At 34.8% G+C, this 22,763-nt stretch overlaps 1 protein-coding gene across 8 annotated transcripts in view; it reads right to left on the reverse strand.

Moving 5' to 3' along the window:
• CDIN1 (CDAN1 interacting nuclease 1) overlaps nucleotides 1-22,763 on the reverse strand; it is a 160,308-nt gene that overhangs the window by 126,464 nt on the left and 11,081 nt on the right. For 6 of the 8 annotated variants that reach the window (XR_009818903.1, XR_009818906.1, XR_009818902.1 and 3 more), the window contains exons 2-4: nucleotides 6,190-6,235; nucleotides 5,261-5,325; nucleotides 1,927-1,987 (exon numbers count right to left, since the gene is read on the reverse strand). Coding sequence is in view for 2 of the 8 variants with exons in the window: in XM_061997873.1 (XP_061853857.1) it covers nucleotides 1,927-1,987; nucleotides 5,261-5,325; nucleotides 6,190-6,235 (172 nt within the window). In the remaining 6 variants the exon portion in view is untranslated. Of the gene's footprint in view, nucleotides 1-1,926; nucleotides 1,988-5,260; nucleotides 5,326-6,189; nucleotides 6,236-22,763 lie in introns of those variants that run through there. The other 2 variants (XR_009818904.1, XR_009818907.1) reach the window with 2 other exon arrangements.

Below are 22,763 nucleotides of genomic sequence, written 5' to 3' on the forward strand. Positions count from 1 at the left end.
TCTAACAAAAATGAGATTTATTTTAGATATTTTGCACTACATGTGCAACGTGAAGAAGTTGGTAAATAAAAATAAAATAACGAAAAACAATTTCACAAACCCTCAAAAAACCAAATCCAAAAGATAATAATGTGGAGCTTTTCCTATTTAACAGAGCTGGTACATACTATAATGCACCTATGTTACATCTTTCTCATCAATTTTTACAGTTTCCACTGATTAAATATATATTGACTCATAAAGTATTACCATTATATCAATTGTCAGCAGATGCAAGAGTATGTCATTTAAATATAAACTATCATATAAAAATGGCAGCTTGATTGTTTGGAAGCAGTAATCTGGTGCTGGTTATTGCCACATTTCCCTAATGCATTCGGCAGCAGTCACAAAATACATTGCCTTCCTTATATACCTGGTACTATGAAATCAGAAACAGATGAGTTCTTTGTATATCTCCCTTTCTCTTAGATTTAATTTTTATTTATTTCTGAACTGCAGATATCTTTGATCTGAATTGCAAAAACACATTACTGTAATATAAACAAAGATATGCTCACTAGAGTCAGAAATTATATGCATCATCTCTAAATCAATGGGAAAAATATACAAAGATCTTGTAACAGATATATTACTTTGTGCTTGAAATATTTTTATGACAGTTCCTATATAATAGGGGTGCGATATATCACGAATCAGGTTGTTTACCTAACATCTTAATAAGATTGTATTTATTTACGTAAAGTAGGTTCTATGCTCAGTATTTTAAGACTTGTCTTTTCCAGAAATGGTAAGACGCTACACATTACCACTAATATGAAGTAAATCTTTTATTCTATGCCAACTGTATGATCAGGATATGTGGACACTTCACAGATGATTAAAATCTTCTTGTAATTGATAGGTAATTGTTCATTAGCTAGCTGCAGTAATGTATATGAGAGAGAAACCATTCTTTCTTACTAATGATACTTTTAGAACTTGCTGCTATTGCAACACTTAATGTTCGTAGTGCCATATCATTTTTAATGCAAACACTCATTTTCTGCCTTCTTCTTACATTTTCTATTAAAATGCACCACAAAACAGCATACATTTCATTCTATCCCTTTGAGGGTTGCATAAGCCGTTCCAAGGAATATCAGTTACTGTATTGTTAGTAATATTATTGTAAATAAATATCTTAGAGTTTAAGGGGTAGATATTTTGTCTATTTACTCTAGGAATTTCACTGCTACTCTTTCAAACTTTTTACATCTTTAAGGTATTGCTTTAGATAACAGTAACACCTTGCATCCCAAGGCAGATTCAAATTCTAGTTAACAAACAGCATTAATAAATCTGTTAATACCTTAATGGCAACTGTACTGAACCTTTTATACACCAGCTTTTCTAGGAAACAGCTATACTGAGGAATTTATTCTGCTTAATTGCTTTATATTAAGCAGTTTTCATTAGCGATTCTCTAATCCATATGAACAGAAACAAATGTCGACAGGGAAATGATATTTTAACCCTTTGTATTATTATTTTAAAAAAACACATCTTAGATGAGTTTTGTAATTAAAAACGAGTAATCAAATGTAAGTAAAACTGATACAACTCCATTAAGGCGGTGTGGGAACTTTTTGTGAGTTTGTGCATTAAAGACCTATCATCTGTCTGAAATTTCCAGCAAAATATAAATTCAAAGTTTCTTATACCTTCGCCTTCAAGTTAAGAGACTAATTACATTAACCGATTTATTCATAAATAAGGCTTTTTGTCTAATTATTTTAAGTACTAAAAGACTGGGGAACCATTTTAAACGTGTAATGTGCCTTGAAACCATTTTTTTTGGTTAATTACTTTTCTTACTGAAGTCACTATAGATATGACCCTCAAGTTTTACACTGGAAGATTAAAGAAAAAAGTAAAGATTATCACCTCATTGGCCAGCTCCAGTAATACAGGCGCAGCTGCATTTTTCATCACTCCATTCAGGTACCTAGACAAGACAAAGGCAGGTTATTCTGCAGTGGCAAGAAAAGGCCAGTTTATACATGTCAGTATCCTCTGTGGATCACTTTCATTTGGGAGAAAATTCCACAGTAGAGTGTATTTACGGGGAAATCTTTTAAGGAAAAAGTATTTAAAAAAAATTACTAACTCTCCAGGGCTGTCTCCTATTCATCTGCAAGATATATCAATCTTGATTAAGCCACTACTAAAAACCACAGTAAATTTAAAAGAAAAAAAGGCTTAATGACATGCAAAGAAATTATATTTATCCTACTTAAAGATGCATCACAGACGAATAAACCTTTATTATCCACAGAAAAGATTTTGGGTTCCATGCGAAGGAACTTCCATGAAGGAGTACTTATTCCATTCACTACTTTGCACAAAACCATCATTTCTAAAATGTAATCCATTTTTTCATCAACTGGGTGGTAGTTTAAATACTAAAGACTTATTTCAGTGAAAGTAGTCTAACAAGCTAATATGAAGAGGAAATAAAATATGTAGGATCCAATAAATGGTCACAGAAAGTCCTTATCCTATCAAGGGCAAAGACTTAACATTTCTAGTTGAGTATTAAACCAATATGGATACACAGTGATGTTTCTGACGATCACTTCATCCAGTATCGCCTTCCTCACTTCTGTTACTTTCACTATTTGATGTTTACATCTCAATAATGTCTAAATCTGTTTTCAGGAGTTGATAGAAAGAAGCTATAGTCTTGGAAGCAACTTCGTGCTTCGCCGCCATGTAGAAAAGAACAATAGTTACCAACATTTGATCCTACTCGTTTATCCTATCTGTATGCGTTGAGCACACCATTAGAAGGCCACTGCCTTTCTAGCTTTGTCATTTTCTGCCCACCAGTCTTCTGCTCATTAGTTACAGACATTCAAATTCTTTATCATTTTCCCTTTCTGTGGAATGGGTGTAACACCTTTACATAAACCCCTTCACAGGAGGGATTTTTGCAAGTTATTCTCAGGCTTAAAGAATAAAGGAAATTATAAAAGCTTTTTTCCTGTATTTCAAAAAAAAAAAAACCCACAAAACAAGATGCTTTGTGTATATTTAAACACTGAAAGTCTGTAACAGAAGAAAAAAAGGAGAGATGATAAACAAAACACTTAACCAGGAAGATTTATTTGAGATTAATATTATAAAACAGAACAGCAAAGCTATGGCCAATAATGCAGTAATTTGCTGTCAGATTCTTCTAATGCCACTGGCAATTCCATTATGGACTAACAGGTCTCACATACTGATGGCAATACTGTTCTGAAAAGCTTGTTGATCTTCGTTGTAATTTGCCTTTGTGTTTGTCTAAATTTAAGACTAGCAAGTCCCAGCAGAGCAGCAGAAACTACTCCACTCAACTGTACTTCTACTTGCTCCCAACAGGGACCAGTGGAAATGAGTGCCTTCAAAAATTAGTAGTTTCTGACCTAGGAAACTGATGAGAGCTAAATTATCTTCTTGTATGTCAGTGGGAATAGAAAGGAGTATACCACATAGACTGGAGTTTGTAGAGGTAAAATGAATGCTACAAAAGAGTAGAGGAGAAGACATGTTTGTCACATTTATGCTTGAAGCATTTCAAACTGGATTCCGAGTCAGTCTGCCCTTTTAGCTTATGAAACATACTACACAGTAAATCTACTTAAAACAAGATTGAGATGAGTTTTCTAACTATTAACCAGAACATCTCTGATTTTAATAAAAACATGTGCATTTTATTCAGCCATGTTAATACATTTGCAATATGAAATACCCAGAAATGGCATAAAGAATGATTTTTCCTACCACTACCACATAGCTTCATACATAATGCATTACTTATATATCGCTATCATACTTCAGACGGGGCAGAAGGGGACAGGAGACCAAATCCTCCTACCTGATGTGAGCCAAACTTCATCATACATACAATCTTACTGACACCAACACAACTGCTGGTTTGCATAAAGCAAAATTTAGTCACATGTTTCAGGTTTAAGCTGTTGGAACTAGTAACACAACCATCATAAAAACGATTTCATAGAATCATAGAATGGTAGGGGTTGGAAGGGACCTTTAGAGATCATCTAGTCCAACCCCCCTGCAGAAGCAGGTTCACCTAGATCAGGTTGCATATGATTTACATATGTTTTAAGAGTTATTTATACAGCAGTTACAATTAACATAGGGCACTTCACTGAAACTGTGCTAGTGAAAATTAATTACAAGTTGTATTGTATAGAAACAAAATTTTAATCCAATATTCTTCCTAAACAATAATAAACACTAGGAAAAGTCAATGTGATCTAGTACAAATTTTTACAGAACCATGTATCTACTAAAAAAGAGAAAATCAATCCACAAACCAGTACAACTCACATTAGGTATAAACCAGTGTCTGATCTAATCAGGCTGAGCTTAGGTTTTAAACACATGACTCCGTAGAAGCACAGTTAATCGTTTACAAATGAAGGCTTTTTGTTTATTTTCCTGATTTGTACAGATTAATATTAAGCATAAATATAAGACATCTATAATCACAAGTATGAATTCACTTGCCATGCAAGTTCCTCAGATATGTCAGTCTACAAAGTAGCAATTTAATTGTGTATCTTTACCAGTTTTCAGTATGCCCCAATTATGTCACTGCAATATTTTTAGTAAAGCCTATAGAAGTCACAGACAAACTATAAGATGTTGCAAATACAGTTTATTAGCTTAAGATGCAAACAATTGTAAAGTACTGTAAAATGACATAAAGATTCTCATCCTACCCTAATAACTATTTCTGACACTTCTTTTGGTAAAACAGGAGTGATCTAAAAAGTAGTGATTTAACCGACAATACATAACTTTTTGTTATGTCACATAAATGTTGTTTTAAAAGTACAAGTAACTGTAGCAGAACAAACTCCCTTGTTGTAAGGAAATTATATCAATATTAGTCTTGACACAGAAATCCTATAATTATAAAGTATAGGCAATATAAAATAAATGCTATCACATATCCTGTAAAAAATATTTGCTTATACTGACTTAGAGCTAAGGAAGGAAATCCCTTCTTATTCAAACTGACCAAAAGATTCTGCATTATCATTGAACAACATTTTTAGGTGAATCATTTTGTATTTGGCATTCCAAATTCCTCACTTATTTTTACAGAAAATTGTCTTCATAAGCTATTAAACTAAGGTACTTGTAATTGCTATAAAAAATAGTAGTCATGATGATACTTTTAACTGAGGTGGGGAGGTTGTACCTTTGGTAGTAAGTTTCAACAGCTTCAGCAGAGTGATGCTTGGCATGTGTTCTTTTGATTTGTTTCTAGGAAAACGAAAAAAACAAATAAAGAATCCTACAAATGTGTCATAGATCAAAACACAGAAATCATGACTGTCCAAAACACATGTTCCCTGGCTACGGTTTGATATAGAAACTGAATTATGTTTCTAGATTCTTTACAGAAATGACATTCAATCTACCTATTGAATTGAACGTCTTCAGACTGTACTGCAATGTACCATAAATGTAAAAGCCAGTAAGGTCACAATAATTGAATCTAAATAAGTTTACTGAAAGCTGCAGAGGGCAAAGAAAAACTTGTTCTCTCTTTCAACCTTTCTATTAATTTTCCTTCAATTCAATTCCATCTAAGTCTGCTGCACTCTGGTTTTACAATTCAGTTGGCATTTTTTAAACGGTAAGAACATTGCTTAAAAACAACTTATTTGAAAAACTACAAAAAGTAATTCCATAGAGACTTGCCACTTGACTGACACCTGTCATCTCATGATAAATGACTCCATTTTCTGCCTTTCTTGCCTTCTGCCACTCTGGCAATGGTCATTTATCATCATCTCTGTCAGCAATGGAAAGCAGCACTGACAGTGCAAGTCAGCAAACATTTAGCACATGGAACCACGCAACACAGGGAAATTATTATTGTCAGAATAATAATGGTTTAGCATAATTTATTACAGGTTCACCAAATAAGCAAAGGCTAGATGTTATTAGACGGATGGGTAGGCTTGGCAGTCATCCACTGAGACTCAGGCGGTGCTTGATGTGGAAAAAAGGAACATCCTCCAAACCAATCAGAAAGCTGGCAGTTCAATTACAAAGAAATAAAGGGACATTCATCATTCAATTAGGCACCTGTCAACCCTCACAAAGGAGAAAACTTCTAACCTGGTACTCCTGGGAGAAGATGCTCAGCAGAGTGGACTGCGATTGACTGGAACAAATAAAAGAAGGACAAAGTTAATTACTGGAGTGCACTGCAAAGAAACAAAAGAGAAGAGAGCTTCAAAGGTAGGCCTGCTGCCCTGTAATCTAACAGAACATGAAAACAAGTGTGGAAAAGTTGTTCCAGATGAACACCTCAGACAAAGGCTTCCTGCTGCTAGGTCAAGGAGAGAGCATAAAAGGGAGGGGAGGAAAATATAGCAAGAGTTTCAAAGCAAATGAGCATATTGTTTGGGTCATTCGCTTTTCAGCTACAGAACCCAAAAAGTCCCATCAGGAGCAGGTAGAGGAGCTGCAACAGGCAAAGAGGAAAACAAAGCAGAATTTCCATTAAAAATTGATGGAGTTAAATTCCATCGGCAACTTGGAATATGTTGTTTGTTCATTGGCAATATATTGAAATTCATTTTGTTAGCAGCAAGGGAAACTCTTCAGTAGCTGTCTCATATTCAGGTTAAAAACTTCCCCCTCTGTCAGAAGTAGCATATGGGACCACTGGAACATTCCCACTGAAACTGATGTGCTTTGAAAATAGAAACTTTCATAGCAGGAAGCTGAGATTCCCTGGAGTCGGTAATTTCCAGAAGCTACCATAAGCTTCATTCATCTAAGGCTCCACTCAATGTCAAACACCTGGCAATGAAGCAACCTGGAAAGCATTCTTCCCAAGTGGGAATTTTTCTCTCTGAATTGTTAACATTTAGAACTGGGACGATTTTTTTTTTCCTTCTGAAAGGCAATCAATACCACACTGCTACTGTTTTCAATTGTCCTCTGTGGATATATCTACCTCATCACATCCTGAATACAATTAATTACTCGTGATATATTTTCTTACTACATGCAACTTGAACAAGTTATAGTCTCAATAAATCAAAGTTTATGGTACAGCAAAGCATTATGAATAATTAACATTTTTCCTTTCATGAACTCATCTACTAAGGCATAACACTGGTAGTTCAAAGATTTAGCAACATCTAATGTCTTGCTCTTCTATCAGATTTCTTCTATATGAATTGAATACCTGTATTACATCATATTTACATTAAGTAAATGTTCTCCCATACTTAAATGGCATTTCTCCTTGCATTTTCCACAACTCAGAAATACTAATTTAAGGAAGTCTTACTTCCATTTCAAAAAGGGAACACTGAGGCATAGAATGACTAAAGGGTTTGTTCAGGTTTCAGCAGACAGTATGTCTGTGCAGCACAGAATAAAAGGTAACCTCTAAACCAATCAGTTGTACCACTAGGAACAAAGTGATGAGGTTAATGCAGTGCTATACAAAGAGCTTACTAGTTTATCTTATCCATATCTGTGTTTCCAGTATTTTTGTAGTAAGACTGTAATTGGGCTTGTCTGCCTCGCACAACATCTGTGTGACAGCTGTAAGCTGAGCCTTGATCTCTGGTATTTTACATATGAGAATATTCACCCTGAGTACTCACTGAATGTTGAAACTGTATAAAAACAATCGTAACTAACACACAGATTTATGAAATTAAAGGATTACGAAAAAAATGAACTACAGTATAGTCAATTTAATTATTCTTAAATATACACCATTTGACACAGAGACCAGACGTTATGTACGTCAGTGCCTCCCCAACAGGTTCACCATCCAATTATGGGAACCTTCAACATCCACATGTAATCATTAGAAGGTGCACAAAGAAAAGAAATTAAGCTTTTGTACTTCCAGAGGCTATATACGTATGCAAAGCTAAGGTATTTGGAGTTGATTTATTTAAAAAAACCCTGCAGGCCATAAATAAGTTGGATACATATGGCCCCCTAATGGCTCTCCGCGTAACCATTATCTGGTAGATTTATATGGTCGCAATGGTAGAACTGAATTTAAGAGAAAAGATGTGGAAAAAAACAAAGTAAAAAGGGACAGCATTTAACTGGATTTCTGGTTTCAGTTCTCTTCCACTGATATACCAACTTTTGTATTTTTAGGCTATCCTCAGTATGATTACTATACTTATTTTAACATTATTCTGTAATACCTACATACATATAAAAAAGAACTGTGATGAATATTTCTCCCTTCAGAGTTTTGAATCTTGTTTATTTTATTTGTTCCCTTGGTGTCCTTCTAATTTGCCCTTCTACTTCAGTTTAGTCTGACACTCTTGTCCTATTCTTCCAACTGTTCAGATCACTAGAGACTTACCAAAAAGCTTGGTCCAATAACTGAACAAGTTTGATATATACTGGATTGCAGTACAAAAACATTATGATTATGAGAAAGAGAATTATTTCAATAATACCATTCAAAGAATTTTGAGCCTCACTACCAGGAGATTGTTCTCCCTCTCCAGGAGAAGTTGATTTGTATATTCATATGGCTGCTTTCATGTTTCTTCTGGTTAACATAGTTTTCCTCTTAAACATTGAAACTACTTATCTGCCACTCAGTATTTCCTTGCCACAATTCCATTGCCTAACTTCCTGGCAAAATGAAACAGCTCCTCAAAAGACAGCTGGAGTATCTACTGCAAGATGTCATTGACAGGAAATGGAAATGTGGACAAAAGACATTATACTGCCATATAAGTTATCGTTACTTCTACAGGAGCAGCCCATTTCATAGGGCTCCATCCAACCCCTGATGCTTCTAGACAGGTTTTCAAATCAACAGACAAATTAACATAGCTGACACATCCAGGAAAACAAACACAACAATGAAAATTTAACTTTTATTCAAAATAACATTTCAGTGTTGCATTATTACCTCTTATGCAATAAACTTTATAGTAAGCCTCATAGTTTACTGGAAGGCTAAGGATATAGACATGTTTATTTTGAGTAAGTTCTTTTGTTAAGAATCAACTGTAAAGGTATAGATTTGCTGATTTTCCAAAACAAACAAACAAAAATTTCCAACCTTGCAATTCTGAGTACGATCTAGTTTAAATAATTAATAAATTATCTTGTTATCCATCTTGGAGAACTAGATCTATTTTCCATGGAAACAAGCATTTTTTCCTCTTAAGTTGTGTAACAGCCACTTACATGGAAACATTTTCTTCTGTGATTCCACAATGTAATGGATCTAACTCCCAGAGCTCTGTTCAAAGCAACCAGTCTTGCTCTTTAGTCTCTTTTTCTTGTACACCAGCATCCATAATGAACCAATTTGCCTTTTGTTACTCTGTGTTGATGTTGGTACCATACATCCATCTGAATGCCTAATGTACTTTTTGCTTTTATCAATACAAAACTATATTTAGGCTGAAAATTGAAATCTAAAATCTGCTATAAAACACTAATTTATTTTTAAAGAAAATAACTTTTATTAAAAAAATGAAATGTCATTTCCAGGTTCCAAATAATATAAAGATATACTAATTTACATATATGTATTTTTTTAAGAAGTATTACAGGTATCAGTCAAGCTAAAATGACCACTGCACTGTCTGGTGCTGGACAAGGACTATGCCTTTTGGTCATTTAGCATCTAAGAACAAAACTTAGACCATTTCCTTGTACTGAATCCTAGAATTTGGTAGAGCAGGAACGCTATCATCCCTGGAGACTATTTTAGAAATGTTTTGTTTTGCAATGAGTGTTCATATATAAACTAGTAACAGACAATAAGCTGGTGCAGATCAGTGTTTCCTAACTGGAGTTGATCTAAAATTCTGGCCAAGAAGCAGCTAGTAAGCATGAAATAAATTTAATTGGGTCAGTTCATCTTCTCAACAAAGCAGGTTTGCAGATCTAGCCAAGACTGGGGTTGCTGTCCAACTTAATATTTTCTATTTACTACAGTCTCACCAGGGGAAAACCCAAGCATTCCAGCTTCTGCAAATATTATGTTATCAGCCCTTGCAAATAATTAATTCTTTAGGGATAAGATAAAACTTACACTTTTCTACTTTATTTTCTGACATTACTGAAAACATAAAATTTTAGGAACAAACCCGTTTCTACTTGTTTCATCTATTTATTTTAAAATGAGCTTCTTTTCCATCACCCTTAACAATACACTTTTTGCCTAACACAGATTAAAAATTCAGCTTTACATTTCATGTATTTTACCATAGAACAATAGAAGACTGTCTAGAGAGATCTGTAAAAAAATCCAACACACAAGTGTAAATATGAACTGCAGTTTTCAATCCAGTAACCATTCCAAGTTACAAGTGAAGTCAAACAGGAGGAAAGCAGAGTCCATCATGAAACATATATTTTATATATATAACAGAATTGAATTGCTTTTAAATAAATGAAATCTAGAAAAAAACATTGCTTCATTGCTTCCCTTCACAAAATGGAACATTCCACCTTGTTAAGAAGATAAATAGACTAGATTGGTTAAAAAACTGAGTGTGAGGGTAGGAGTTGCATTTCCAAAACTCGCAAGCTATTACATGTGAATTCCTTCTCCTGAAGTGCATACAACATTGCACTTAGCTATTATAAGAATTCAGGTAGGGGAAGAAACTGCTTCTTTTCTTCCATATTTTCCAATGTGAGCATGTAGTGCCAGTTTTACAATAATTTAACTAAAGCCATATTGAGCTTTAGAAGAAAAGTAATATATACAATTCTGGGCTAGAATTGCATGGTGACAAATGCTAGATTAAGAATCTGTGTGTGGAAATAAATATATATATTTAATGAATTCTTCTCACATCTATCCTGAAATTCCAGAATCTGTATCTAAGATACATTTGTCATGTTAAATTTTCAAAGAAATGAAAGAAACCCAAACAGACTTTTAACTCTTATCTTCTGTATTTGGAACAGAGACTCCTAAAGAATGCAATGTTTCTGTACCGCCTATCATATGTTAACCAATCTGCTCTTATTTCTAAAAACAATGAATTTCAATCAGCAATGAATTTCAAATAGACCTAGCAGCATCAGTGCATATGTGCAACACATGCACGAACTACAAAGCCTCCATGGTTTCCCAAGAACTGCAGGCACAGAATTATACCTGCAAATCAACTAAATCCAGTCCAATGGTAAACTTCCTACCCAAAAAGAGGTGACAAGAAGATCCTCGGAATTTCTTCTATGTGTCAGGATCTCCAGGATCAGAAAAAGAAGCTTCTTAGCAGTCTAAATGGTTCCACACCAGGATCCAGGAAGACTCAATAACAGCAAAAGCCTAAAAAAGCCTGAGAACTGCTAGGCCTGTGTGTATCCAAGCACTGAAGAACATGGAACAAGGTACAGAGGCTCACTGATCTCCAGAATAGCTATGGCTTTAACCTTTCTTCACTGCAGCTTTTAATATTAAAATATTTCCTAAAGTTTTGGTATGTTTGTGGTCACTTCTCAGAAAGAAAGTTCTCAAAAAGATAATTGTCTTTGTACACATCTGAGCTTTATCATTCACATATCTAACATTGATCTATCAGAAGTCAAGGAATTACCAATTTAAGCTAAATCAATATACATGTCTAAGTGTATGTGAATATATGCGGTTTGAATCAATCTTTGCGTTTGAATTGGAGTAACAAGTGACACACAAATACCTCAGTCCGTAGCTACAGCACATTAACTTCTGTAAGTGGCTATGTTTCAATGTTACAGCTTCAAAGCCACCCAAGTTCAAGTCTGGGATACAAACACAATTTTATTAATTCTGCATAAGAAGCTTTCGATACAATGAAACATTATGAGTAGCTACTACCTTCGGAACATCAAACCCAATACAGCACTGTTGGGGCAATAGTCCCATTGCAAATATATTACAATAAAAATTCAATAATAAAAAAATATATACATATACATATGACAAGAAGTATCTGCTGATATACTCATTTTCGACCTAGTACCATCACATTTAAAATCAAGATAGAATTCAAGCTCATCTGGTGCTCTACAGCACTAATCAATTTTGAAATTCTCTGAATATCCAGTTCAATAAACTGTACAACAGTTCAACTCAAAAGACTTTAAAATGAATCATTTCCTAAAAATTGTCTTTGCATCAAAGTAATTTCTAAACCTTTGGTAGGATTAAAAATAAAAACCAGAAGTAAAGAATCTGAGAAAAAAGACATCCTGCATTGCAGACTTACACTAATCAATGATAATACAAATGTTAAATGCAGGCATGTGCATACAACTTTTCTGGATATAGTCAGGGTTACGAGAATAACTGTATGACAAAGCTCCGAGAAGGCTACTTGAGAAGAGTCATCACTTCTATGACCTTGACATCAGTTGGTCCCATAACTTCTATACAATTTAGTGATGTGCGAGAACAGATGATGGTGCAATACATAGAAATGGCAGCATTTAAAATTCATAGTAGCATAAGGCCATTACTTTTCCCACTGGGCCACTTGAACTTTAATAATGTCTGACCTAGTTGGCCAATAAGTTCTAGCAGCAGACAGAGGAAAATTGCCAGTATTAGATACTGTTTGAATGATTTTTCACTTAGAAAGACTTAGAAGTTGCTTTAAGAATGGGGCACTAATTCTTCCTGTAGACATCTTATTTTTCAGTTTCTCTTGTAGTGGCAAATATATTTCGATGTATTTCAAAATACCAATGAACAATTGGTACTAGACGTGAAAAAAAAAATAAAATGCAGAGGTAAATACAAATTATGTATACAGGTAATAATCACCAAATAATACTAGCTCTTCCACCTTCTTTCACCTACACCACAAAAGCCTAACTTTCAACAGCAGTAATACAAGTGTAACTCAAAATATGCCATATTCTAATGATTATAAAGTACTTCTGATCAAGCCCCAAAATGAAAAGATCAGTAAGAATAAATACATTCTTTTCCCATTCACATATATATGCTTATGATGAGAACAATATTATGCTTTAACAGTGGGTAGACATTGACAAATATGGTTTAAAACAGGAACTCAAAACCCTCAGGAACAGAAGACTGGTATTTCCAAATGAAAATAAACTACTTTTTTGTCTTGTCTTAGCAGGGAAGTACAGAAAATAGATAGTAATTTGCCCAAGATATTGTTCTGATATATTTTCTTACCAGAGTTAAACAGCACAGCGCTTGCTGCATCAATGTTTGAAACCTACTAAAATGACAAATCCACACAGACCTGTGTATATAAATACTCTCTCACTGTTTCCAGTAAAGTCTCTTCCATAAAAACATTAATTATTTTGTAAGGTTCAATTTCCAAGCTGGAAAATATTTTCAGATGCAATACAGAACCAAAATGTAGTCACAACACAGGATTAAATTCTACAGCATCGATGCTGAAACCTGAAATTAAAATTCTCAAATATTCTGACATCAGGCTTTAATGACTATCCAATTTTTTCCCCTTTCACATACCAGAACTTCTCTAGTACCTTTTGATCATCTAGTTAGGGAGTCCATTGACAAAGAAACTATAGGAATCAGATAGAGTTTGCCTTCCAAATACACCTTGAGAATCATAGTACCTGTCCTCCACATCTCCATCTCCTGGTATTCTCTTGTATAAGACAAAAGGTTTCCTAATATCAAGGAAAGAATCAGTAAACACATCCCAAGACAGAGACACAGAGCAGCATATAAGATACTGTGAGAAAAAATTCCTTGTTTGCACTTAACTTCCAGAGTTTATTTCAATCTACATTAGTTACGATTATACAGAAAAACATGTTTACAAGTTTGAGCTCTTTCTCTTAGTATAATCTAAATATTCAATCATTAAATAAAATACCAAAAAGTTGTAGTAATCAGATGATAGTTATGCAAAGAAAGATGTTCCTCGACTGCAACAGCAGTGGACCTCAGCAGGTAGTTAAAGCAGAGAAGCTACAATTTAAATGGGGGATTTTTTCCTCACCTTTCCTATCTGCCCTGTCATAGGGCCAAAGTTCATACATTGGAAAAACATCCACCGAGTAGGCTATTACTGGAAAGTAATACTTGATATATTAATTTTATGTTCTACTTCCTAATTTTGTTTGGATAACTCTATTGCACTACTTCCCTTCCCCCCTAGGAAAAGAACTGAATTATAGAATATCTTGCCAAGAAAAGTTTTACAAACTCCAATCTTAAATTTCCTGATTGTGGTGAAAGGGAAAAATCATTCTACTTGTACTTTTTTTTTCCCCTTCAAATGCATACTGTCCTATATAAACTAGATGTTTAATTTTAGAAAACTATGTTTTATGAGTGAATGGCAATTTGAAGCTAATTAGGCTGTTCATTTTATGTAAAAAAATACGACTGTATGTAAAAAGCATATTTGTGCAAACTTGAAACTACATAAATCCCCAAACGCCCTTAAACAATTTGCTCCTAAAAATATATAATCAAATTTAGAAAACTATAAATTAGATTTAAATTTATTATTTACAAGCAATTAATTACAAAGACAGCCAGGTGGCTTTCATTACTTAAATTACTGTTAATGACACTTGCCTCATGCTGCTACTGTATTTAGTATTTGCATCTATCACGTCAGGCACACATACTGTTGCATAGCTATCTCCAGGGCAAAAAGCGGACACCTTAAGTCAAAAAAGCTTTCAGTAATGCAATCAAAATTTTTAATTCCTTAGCAAGTCAGGATCTTACTAATGTTTCCCATACAGGACATAATTTAAAGAATTTTAGTTCTATCAAACATGGATGATACAGAGAGTGGTTGTAAGTAAATTCCAATTTGGGGAATGATACAGATTCAAGGCAAGAAATTAATGCATTTATAGCTAGTCCTCCTGAGATTTTTTTGTCTTAAGCCCTAAACAGCATTTATCATTTCTAGAAGTTTATAATTTTAAAGCTGCTCATAATTAGAAAACCAAAGGAAAAAAAAGAATAATTCTTGTCTCTCTACCTAGCTGACAGTGCAGTACTTCCCACTGTAAGTTATTGTACTATTTATGAAGATATTTACAAAGTCTGCTTTCTGCTCCAGGGATATAGTTTACTGTGCCATAAAGAGAATAAACTAATTCCACTACTTAGTTCTCATTGGAAAGATGGCAGAAACAGACTAAGAAGGAATCTCAGCTGTTCCTTTTTACTAGTGGTCTTCCAGCACTCTTTTTATAAAAGCTGTCTACCCACAACTTGCAGGCAATATGAAGGAAACATCTAACAAGAGGCGATCACAGTATTATATTAATCTCAAAACTTCTCTAACCTTCTTTTCCACTTACACCAACAGGACTTCATTTCCTTTTTCCAGAGGATTTTTTTTTTTTTGCACTGCTCTAAAAATCCACACACCGACCACATGCTTTGCTTCCTGCAGTGCTGCAGAAAAGGTTCGAGTTTCAAGGAGAACCCTTATTCCATGCACTGACTGAAAAGAATCCTCTCTGCTATAAACAGCCAATAAGTTCACCATATAGCACCAAAATTTGTCCAGTCTTGGTAAAATGGGCCCAGAGGCCTTGGCAAATAAATGTGGAAGCCAAGGAAGAAGGAAAACTAGTTCAACATCAAACATTTGTTCTATGTGCAAATAAACTTAAGAGGATATCAACATGCATCAAGTTATACGGCATAACTCACTGACACTTAAATTTTGGGAGTTCTTAAAAATGCAATAAAAATATACACTGCTGTCTTTACATCAAGCACATAAAGGATCATATTTTGAAAAAGAAAAACTCATGAGAACGATGTAACTAAACTTCAACGGAATTCAGTGAAATTTGGCTGTTAACTTCCAAAACGCCTCACATAAAACATTCCAACCCTACCCTTTCCCATTTTAAAGTCTTAATATATTAGAGTGAAGCCACAAAGACCACAGTACCTTTTTCTCCTTCAGATTATTTTTTATTTGTTCTTCGTATTTAAATATCTGTTCTTTGTATGTTACCTAACTATGTATCAGTTCTTTGTATATTACTAAGAGTGGCAAATTGGCAGAACTAGGACATCAGAAGACAGTACAAATCGAGAAGGTGGAGAAAAAAGTATCCTGAACTGGACTGCTTACATCTCTGCATGTTAGTAACTACCAACCTCTCTGACATATTCTTATAGAAGTATGTATATTCTTATTAAAGAGTCAGGGTCATCCCCTCCACTCTTACCTAATGGGCATCTAAACACTTTTCCTGATCAGAAATAGGGATGTCAAGACCTAGTTTATAGAAATCAAGAGATTTAGATGAAAAAATGAGGCTAAGCCATAAATTCATTCTAATTTGGGGTGTATATCCTTTGTTTTCAAATTCCTCCTTTTAAATGTTTCTGCTAATTAACTTTAATTTAGAAGTAACTTTAATTTACAACAGTAAAGCTTTAAGGACAAGAGCACAGCAGAAATGCAAATACTTTTGTCTCTCAGAATCCCAGAGCATTTCCTTAATGCACCATTTTCCATTAAAGCAACCACAAATAAATCTTTAACTTAAAGTTATGGCTGTTCATATGTAATCTGTTACCTGGATTAGGGAAAAAAAAAGGCAGAAGGCCTCTCTAGCCACCTAATCACCATATCAATGACACATGCCACAACAGAGAAGCACTAGTTTATTTGATTGATCATGGTAGATAAACTCCAAATAACAGAGAAATTAACAAATGCTTGACATTTGCTCAACATCCATTATTCTGACACTGCTTTCAGGATTTCAAAGCCTGGGAGTATGCTTAATCAACATTCATATTCCCTAGTGAGTTACAGGCACCATATTGCGCCCCGCCTTAGTACTGATGAAAACTGCATATTGGCCATTTCCAAAATGTTCTGGGACTTCACACAGGGCCCCTTCTCTCCCTTGTTCTTGTTCTGCAGTTTTGTTTTTAACACTTCCAAGACAAAAGCATCTGCCAGTTTTCCTCTCTGGGGATGTATGCAAAATGAACTTAACAGTTTTAAGGCAGGAGAAACCCTCACATCTAAATTCATTCATAGGACAGAAAAGGGCCTAAGAGGCCTCTCTAGGGACAAAACCCTGCTGAAATTTTCCCCGACAACAGTGGGAGCTTTATAAAATCTAAGTCCAGACAATTTCCAATTCAAATGCCCGGCATAGCATGACCTTTGTCAGATCTATGAGCCCTAGATGCACCCACTATTTTTTTATTCTAACCATCACAGACATTAGACAGGGCACTATTGCTAAGCAGGAGGTTGAATATTTGCATGCTCTTCTATTGTGAAAATGTAACAGTGACAGCACTGTGTCGAATTATTTTCCCCCTAGAACTTTAACTCCATAGGAGAGGCATAGCTGACAGATGACTCTCTCAACATCTGTGTTATGTACACTGCACAGCTGAGGAACCTTGGATCACTGTCACAGCTTCTCATGACCGACACCTTTCTTACATCTACTCATGATCAAAAAAGTAAAATAAAAATTTGAAAAAGCTGTTTTTTTAAATGAAAAGTAAATATGGCATGAAAGATTAACATAATTTAGTCATTAAGCTGTTCACATAGCAGCTCACCATATGTTGTATAAATGTCCCATACAAAATAATTTATCAGACCTGACACGTTGCACATCATATTGTATTATTTAATATGTTTACTAAAATTTCATGGATCAAGCACCACTTCTGAAAGCGTTCAGAAAGCCTTAGAAAATATTTTATCATCTTCCATGATTTATTTTGATTACCTTTTACTGCTACATGATAAAGTGGAACTTGGAAAATTACGAGGTTAAGGTTTACACAGCTATTGCTTCATATACTAAAATATAACAAATGGCTCCATGTCTATATACCATTTTACTTGCATTTAATATTCAGAAGCACATTAAACTAAGCACATTGCTTTCCACTGCATATTTTAATAATTTTACCTAGTTATTTCAGTAAACATCCTGAACTACTAATGCAAAGTTCCATGTTCCACTGAGACACATGTATCTATACTCCTCCATAAAGAGACCAAAGAGCTAAGAACTACAAAATAAACTAAACAATTGTGATACACGTTGACCAATCCAAATCTGTCTACATAGAAATATATTAATTGCTACACAGTAGCAATTCAAATGTTATTTGAATAAAATTTTTAAAGCATTGATATTTAAAACACGAGAATGCCAAGCACCTACAGCCAGATAAATAGACAAAATTCTCTATCCAGAACCTCAATGCCACAAAAATAGCAATGTGTATGAATGATTGCCTGTCGCTGGAGAGGTCTGTGTCTAAATAGTAAATTAAAAAAAACGTAAGCAGGAAGCTTGTGGATAATAGTTGTTAGGAAAAAAATGGAATTTCAGTTTTGAAGGAAATGCTCCATGCTTTGAGGTCATACCAAACAGATAGATATGGCTAGAAAAATATTTAGACTGAAATCATGCATTTATTCCATAAATGACCATTTTCCTTTTTCTCTCTCAGACTAGGCATGTCAAAGAAACACAATACAAGTGACAGATAAAACGTAGTCCAACTTCTGGTTTTGGTTAATAATTAAACTCTCCTCTCTCTAATAATAAAGGAAAACATTCCCACGTCAGATAACTCATTGCAATGAGGTCATTAACAGTATATTTGGAATAGAACTTGCTTTGCCTATTGGAGCACCTGCCAACTGATGGATACAATTCTTCCTTTTTAAGCCATGTAAGAATCAGAAACCATAGAAATGTAGCTTAAGAGTTATTTTAATCTTTTTCTATTTTGTGTATCCAAGATAATGCACTTGTATAGGAAGACACATTGCTCAGCTCTATTGAAAACTGAAGGACAGCTGCATTGACAACATACATTTTACATTAATGCTGGAAATGGTTACTGTTCAATAGCCTTTTCATCTGCAGGAACATACATTCACTCTCTGACTATTAGTTATTTTAATTTGTACCGGTTGTAGTAATAGGTATCTACATTCCACAGAAGTGCAATAAAGAACCAGATGTTACCAGTATCAACAGTGGACTGTTAAGAGGTTCTGCCACCTCCTAGCCAACCACAAATGGAAACAGAGATATATGGTGTCCTTACTGCAGTCTGTGTCCTCAATTCAGTGAGGAACTGTGAAAGAGCCCTTATATTAATTTGGTCATGGAAGTGAGTGTTGCTTCTTTTTTAGTCTTAGTTTTCACATTGTCTTTGAAACTGTTTCAGATAGACACAAGAGGTATTCACCTGTGTTATCACATCACTCTTACTCAAAGAAACATTTCACAACATTTTGATTTCTGTGAAAGAAGAATGTGTGCTATCTCAGGTCATTTTTCTCCAGTGCAGAAACTCCCAGAAATATGTGGAAATCAGTGCTACCAAATGTTTACAATACCTTGCAGGCCTTGATACAGATGTGCAAATAGAGAACATTCACCCAAAAATAAAGTACTTTTCAGGATCACATCCTGACCTGAAGCCATTTTGCCAGTCTGGAGGGACAGCAACACTTGTTTAAATACACTGTTCAGATAAAGCTGGGGACTGAAGTTCAAGAATTCTCCAGCATGAAGCTGGAAGGGATAATATATCCCATTCATATGACTACCACAGTCAAAATGTTCTGGACATTGGAATTAAAAAAAAAAAAAAGTATGAAAAGAAACCACAAAACAGATTAATATGCTTTAGTTGCTGACAAAACAGAAGTTTTCAACCTAAAGTGTTCACAAACCAAAAAGTTTTTCCCACAAGAGGCGCAGATTCCTATTTGGCAAATTTAAGCTTGCTGACAAGAAGTTCATAAAATCATAGAATGTTATGGGTTGGAAGGGACCTTCAGAGATCATCTAGTCCAACCCTCCTGAAGAAGCAGGTCAACCTACATCAGGTTGCATAAGAACATATCCAGGCGGGTCTTGAAGACCTCCAAGGAAGAAGACTCCACAACCAGTTCATTTACTTTGTATTCTTCATTTGAAGTCCATGGACAACAAGGACTCTATGAAATACAAGTTGAAAGCTAACGATAGAGTGCGAAATCTTAGCATGCCAATGGGAGTTTGAAATCTACTTGCATGGTACGAATTAGTTAAACAAATGAACAAGGCTTTTGACCATCAAACACCTGAAGAAAACAAAGTACTATTTTTCCACTCCTCTTCCAATGATGTTGGGTTTTTTGTAAACAATATTCTATAAGGCTTGTCTTAGAAGACAGTTTTAGTAGGAGCAGTTACTGTATTCCATATTCTTACAGAAATTAGACCCTACCATTATTTTGCACAGTTTTAAGCATAATACACACTTCTGAGGTTTTCATATTGGAAAGAGATATGGTATTTTCACCAGGAACTTAGAGGAATAAACGATTAAAAAATGATCTTACAGAAGCATAGATGTTATTAAGTGATGTGATAAGCTATAAGACATAAATCAGAACCAAAATAGTTGTAGTAATTAATTCAAGTAATAAATCATAGGTCCTGCCAACAACAACAGTGAACTGATGCTAACAAGAAAATGTATTTTTTAATATTGTCATGTGTTATCAAAATGTAATTGTTTAGGACACATCTTAGATTTTTATAATAATATGCATCTAATACATTGCTGTTTTGACACATATAAGAATCAAATTTATAGGTCTCATTCAGCACTTGCTTTCTCTTCTGTGAACACAGAATAGATTCCTGAGGGAAAAAAAAGCTCAAGAAGTGAATGTTTCAAATAGATGTTTGCAATAAAATTGCTGTGCATACACCTTTCCAACGCTGCATCTCTGCTGCTATACAGCCGGCTGCATAAGGTCCCTCTGCAAGAGAGTCAATTGTTTCCAAGATCACTGGTTTTTCCAAACATTTTTGTTTTTCTTTAGGGAAACTGTATGGATAATAACACTTCTGTTAGAATTCTGTTTCACTTTCATTTTCCATGTACTCCTCCAGGTATCAGCACAGTTGCTTTCTTGGAAGTGCTTCACTCAATGTTTTAAAACACTTGAGGAAGCAGTGATCAGAGTATGGAAACTAAATTTTCTTCATTAAACCTACTGAAGCAGATATTAAAAATGCATTTAATATACTGGGGATGGCTGATGAGCATCACTGACTGTGACAGGCCAGTTACTGATGAGCTGCTGTCAGACAGCCTTCTCAGCAGGGATCTGTGTCTAAGGCTGCTGAAGGACAGCAATATCTTCCCTTGTGTGTAAGCTCTATTCATCTCCCAAGTATTTACTAAATCATAGACCTTTGCACACAAACCCAGTGTTTCAGCGCATGCTAACAAATGATGGATGGCCTAGTCAATTCGTTATGTCCTGAAAGTGTGATTTCCTGCCATTCCAATCATCAAACCTCTAGAGCCTTCAGAGCTGATCAGTCCTGGAGAATATATTTTGCAGGCTCTATTAAAGGAGTAGAGGTTCTTTCCATTAGTCTCAAACATTTTTTTTTTACCCCCTCTGGCTGATTTAAAGAGAACTCTCTCCTTACCCCTCCTTCCAACAGCACCACTGCTACAAGTCTTACATGTGTATAATATTCAAGGCATGTACTGTTAGTATGTTAGTAAAATAGCACTCCTGAAACACCAGCCAGTTAAAAAGACAGATTATGCTTGTGACTACTATAAAACTATAATCTTTTACTTAAATTCATCTATATGTCTTTATTATGTAACCTAGACAACCCCCCAAACATTTTGTGTCTTAGCTTCTTTGATCAAGTACCTTTTACATCAAGGGAGTGCTCAAAAAGACACGTTTTCTTTGTATTTGCCTAGTGAAACACATCAGAGCTCTCTTAATTGTGTTCCTCCTAAAAGTGTAAGCCACTTAGGAATAAACTTCCAATGTTCCAAAGACAGGTTAGCTGTCACAGAAATAAAGCTTCTAGATTCCATCCTTTCAATAGCAAGGCAATATACTTGACAGCCTTTATTCTCCTTGCTAGAGGAGAAATTTTATTTAGCTTACCTATTCAATGATCTATAGGAACAGAATACATGCACCTCACACTTCTTATTCTGAAACACTGAGCTTCAAATGAGTTAGCCCACAGCTGTCTACAGTACAGCACAGATTTTGAAGATGGTGTAACAGATGAGAGTAAACTTTAGGTAAGTAAGCATTTGGTTCCTCTGAAATGCAAAGACCTTGGATTTCTTTGCTTACTAGGTGTGATCCAGTCATAGACAGTACAAACCAATACACATTGCCCTGTCGTTCACCTCAACCTTGACCTGGAGATTAAACTCACTTTTATTGCACACAAAGGTCATCTGTGTTAGGTCAAAATTCAAAGTCCCTTGTCAGCTAAGGTTGATATATTCCAACCTTTCCTACTCTAATGCATCAAATTTTTCATGGTGAGGTCATAGTCAGCAGACAGTGTATTCAGCAATTTATCGTGCAATTGTAATAAAGCCCAGAATATGACTGTCCAAAAAACAACAGGATAATAACATATTTCCCCTTCTGATGTAGAAGATCCTCTCTGCTCATAAAACTCTATAGTCTAGACTTGTTTTCAAGCTTCAGAAGAATGATACAGTATGGATCTGTTACTGAAATACAATCAAGAATTACCATGTCTATCATCATCTTTAAGTGCAAGCAGTGCAAACAACATAAATATAACGGTATCCTCAAATCAACATGTCAATTGAAATGCACATATGGTCAGTGTTAAACTTCCACTTCATCCTTCCTTAACAACCA

Source organism: Colius striatus, chromosome 6, assembly GCF_028858725.1.
Source record: "Colius striatus isolate bColStr4 chromosome 6, bColStr4.1.hap1, whole genome shotgun sequence".
In the NCBI taxonomy this organism is placed as follows: domain Eukaryota; kingdom Metazoa; phylum Chordata; class Aves; order Coliiformes; family Coliidae; genus Colius; species Colius striatus.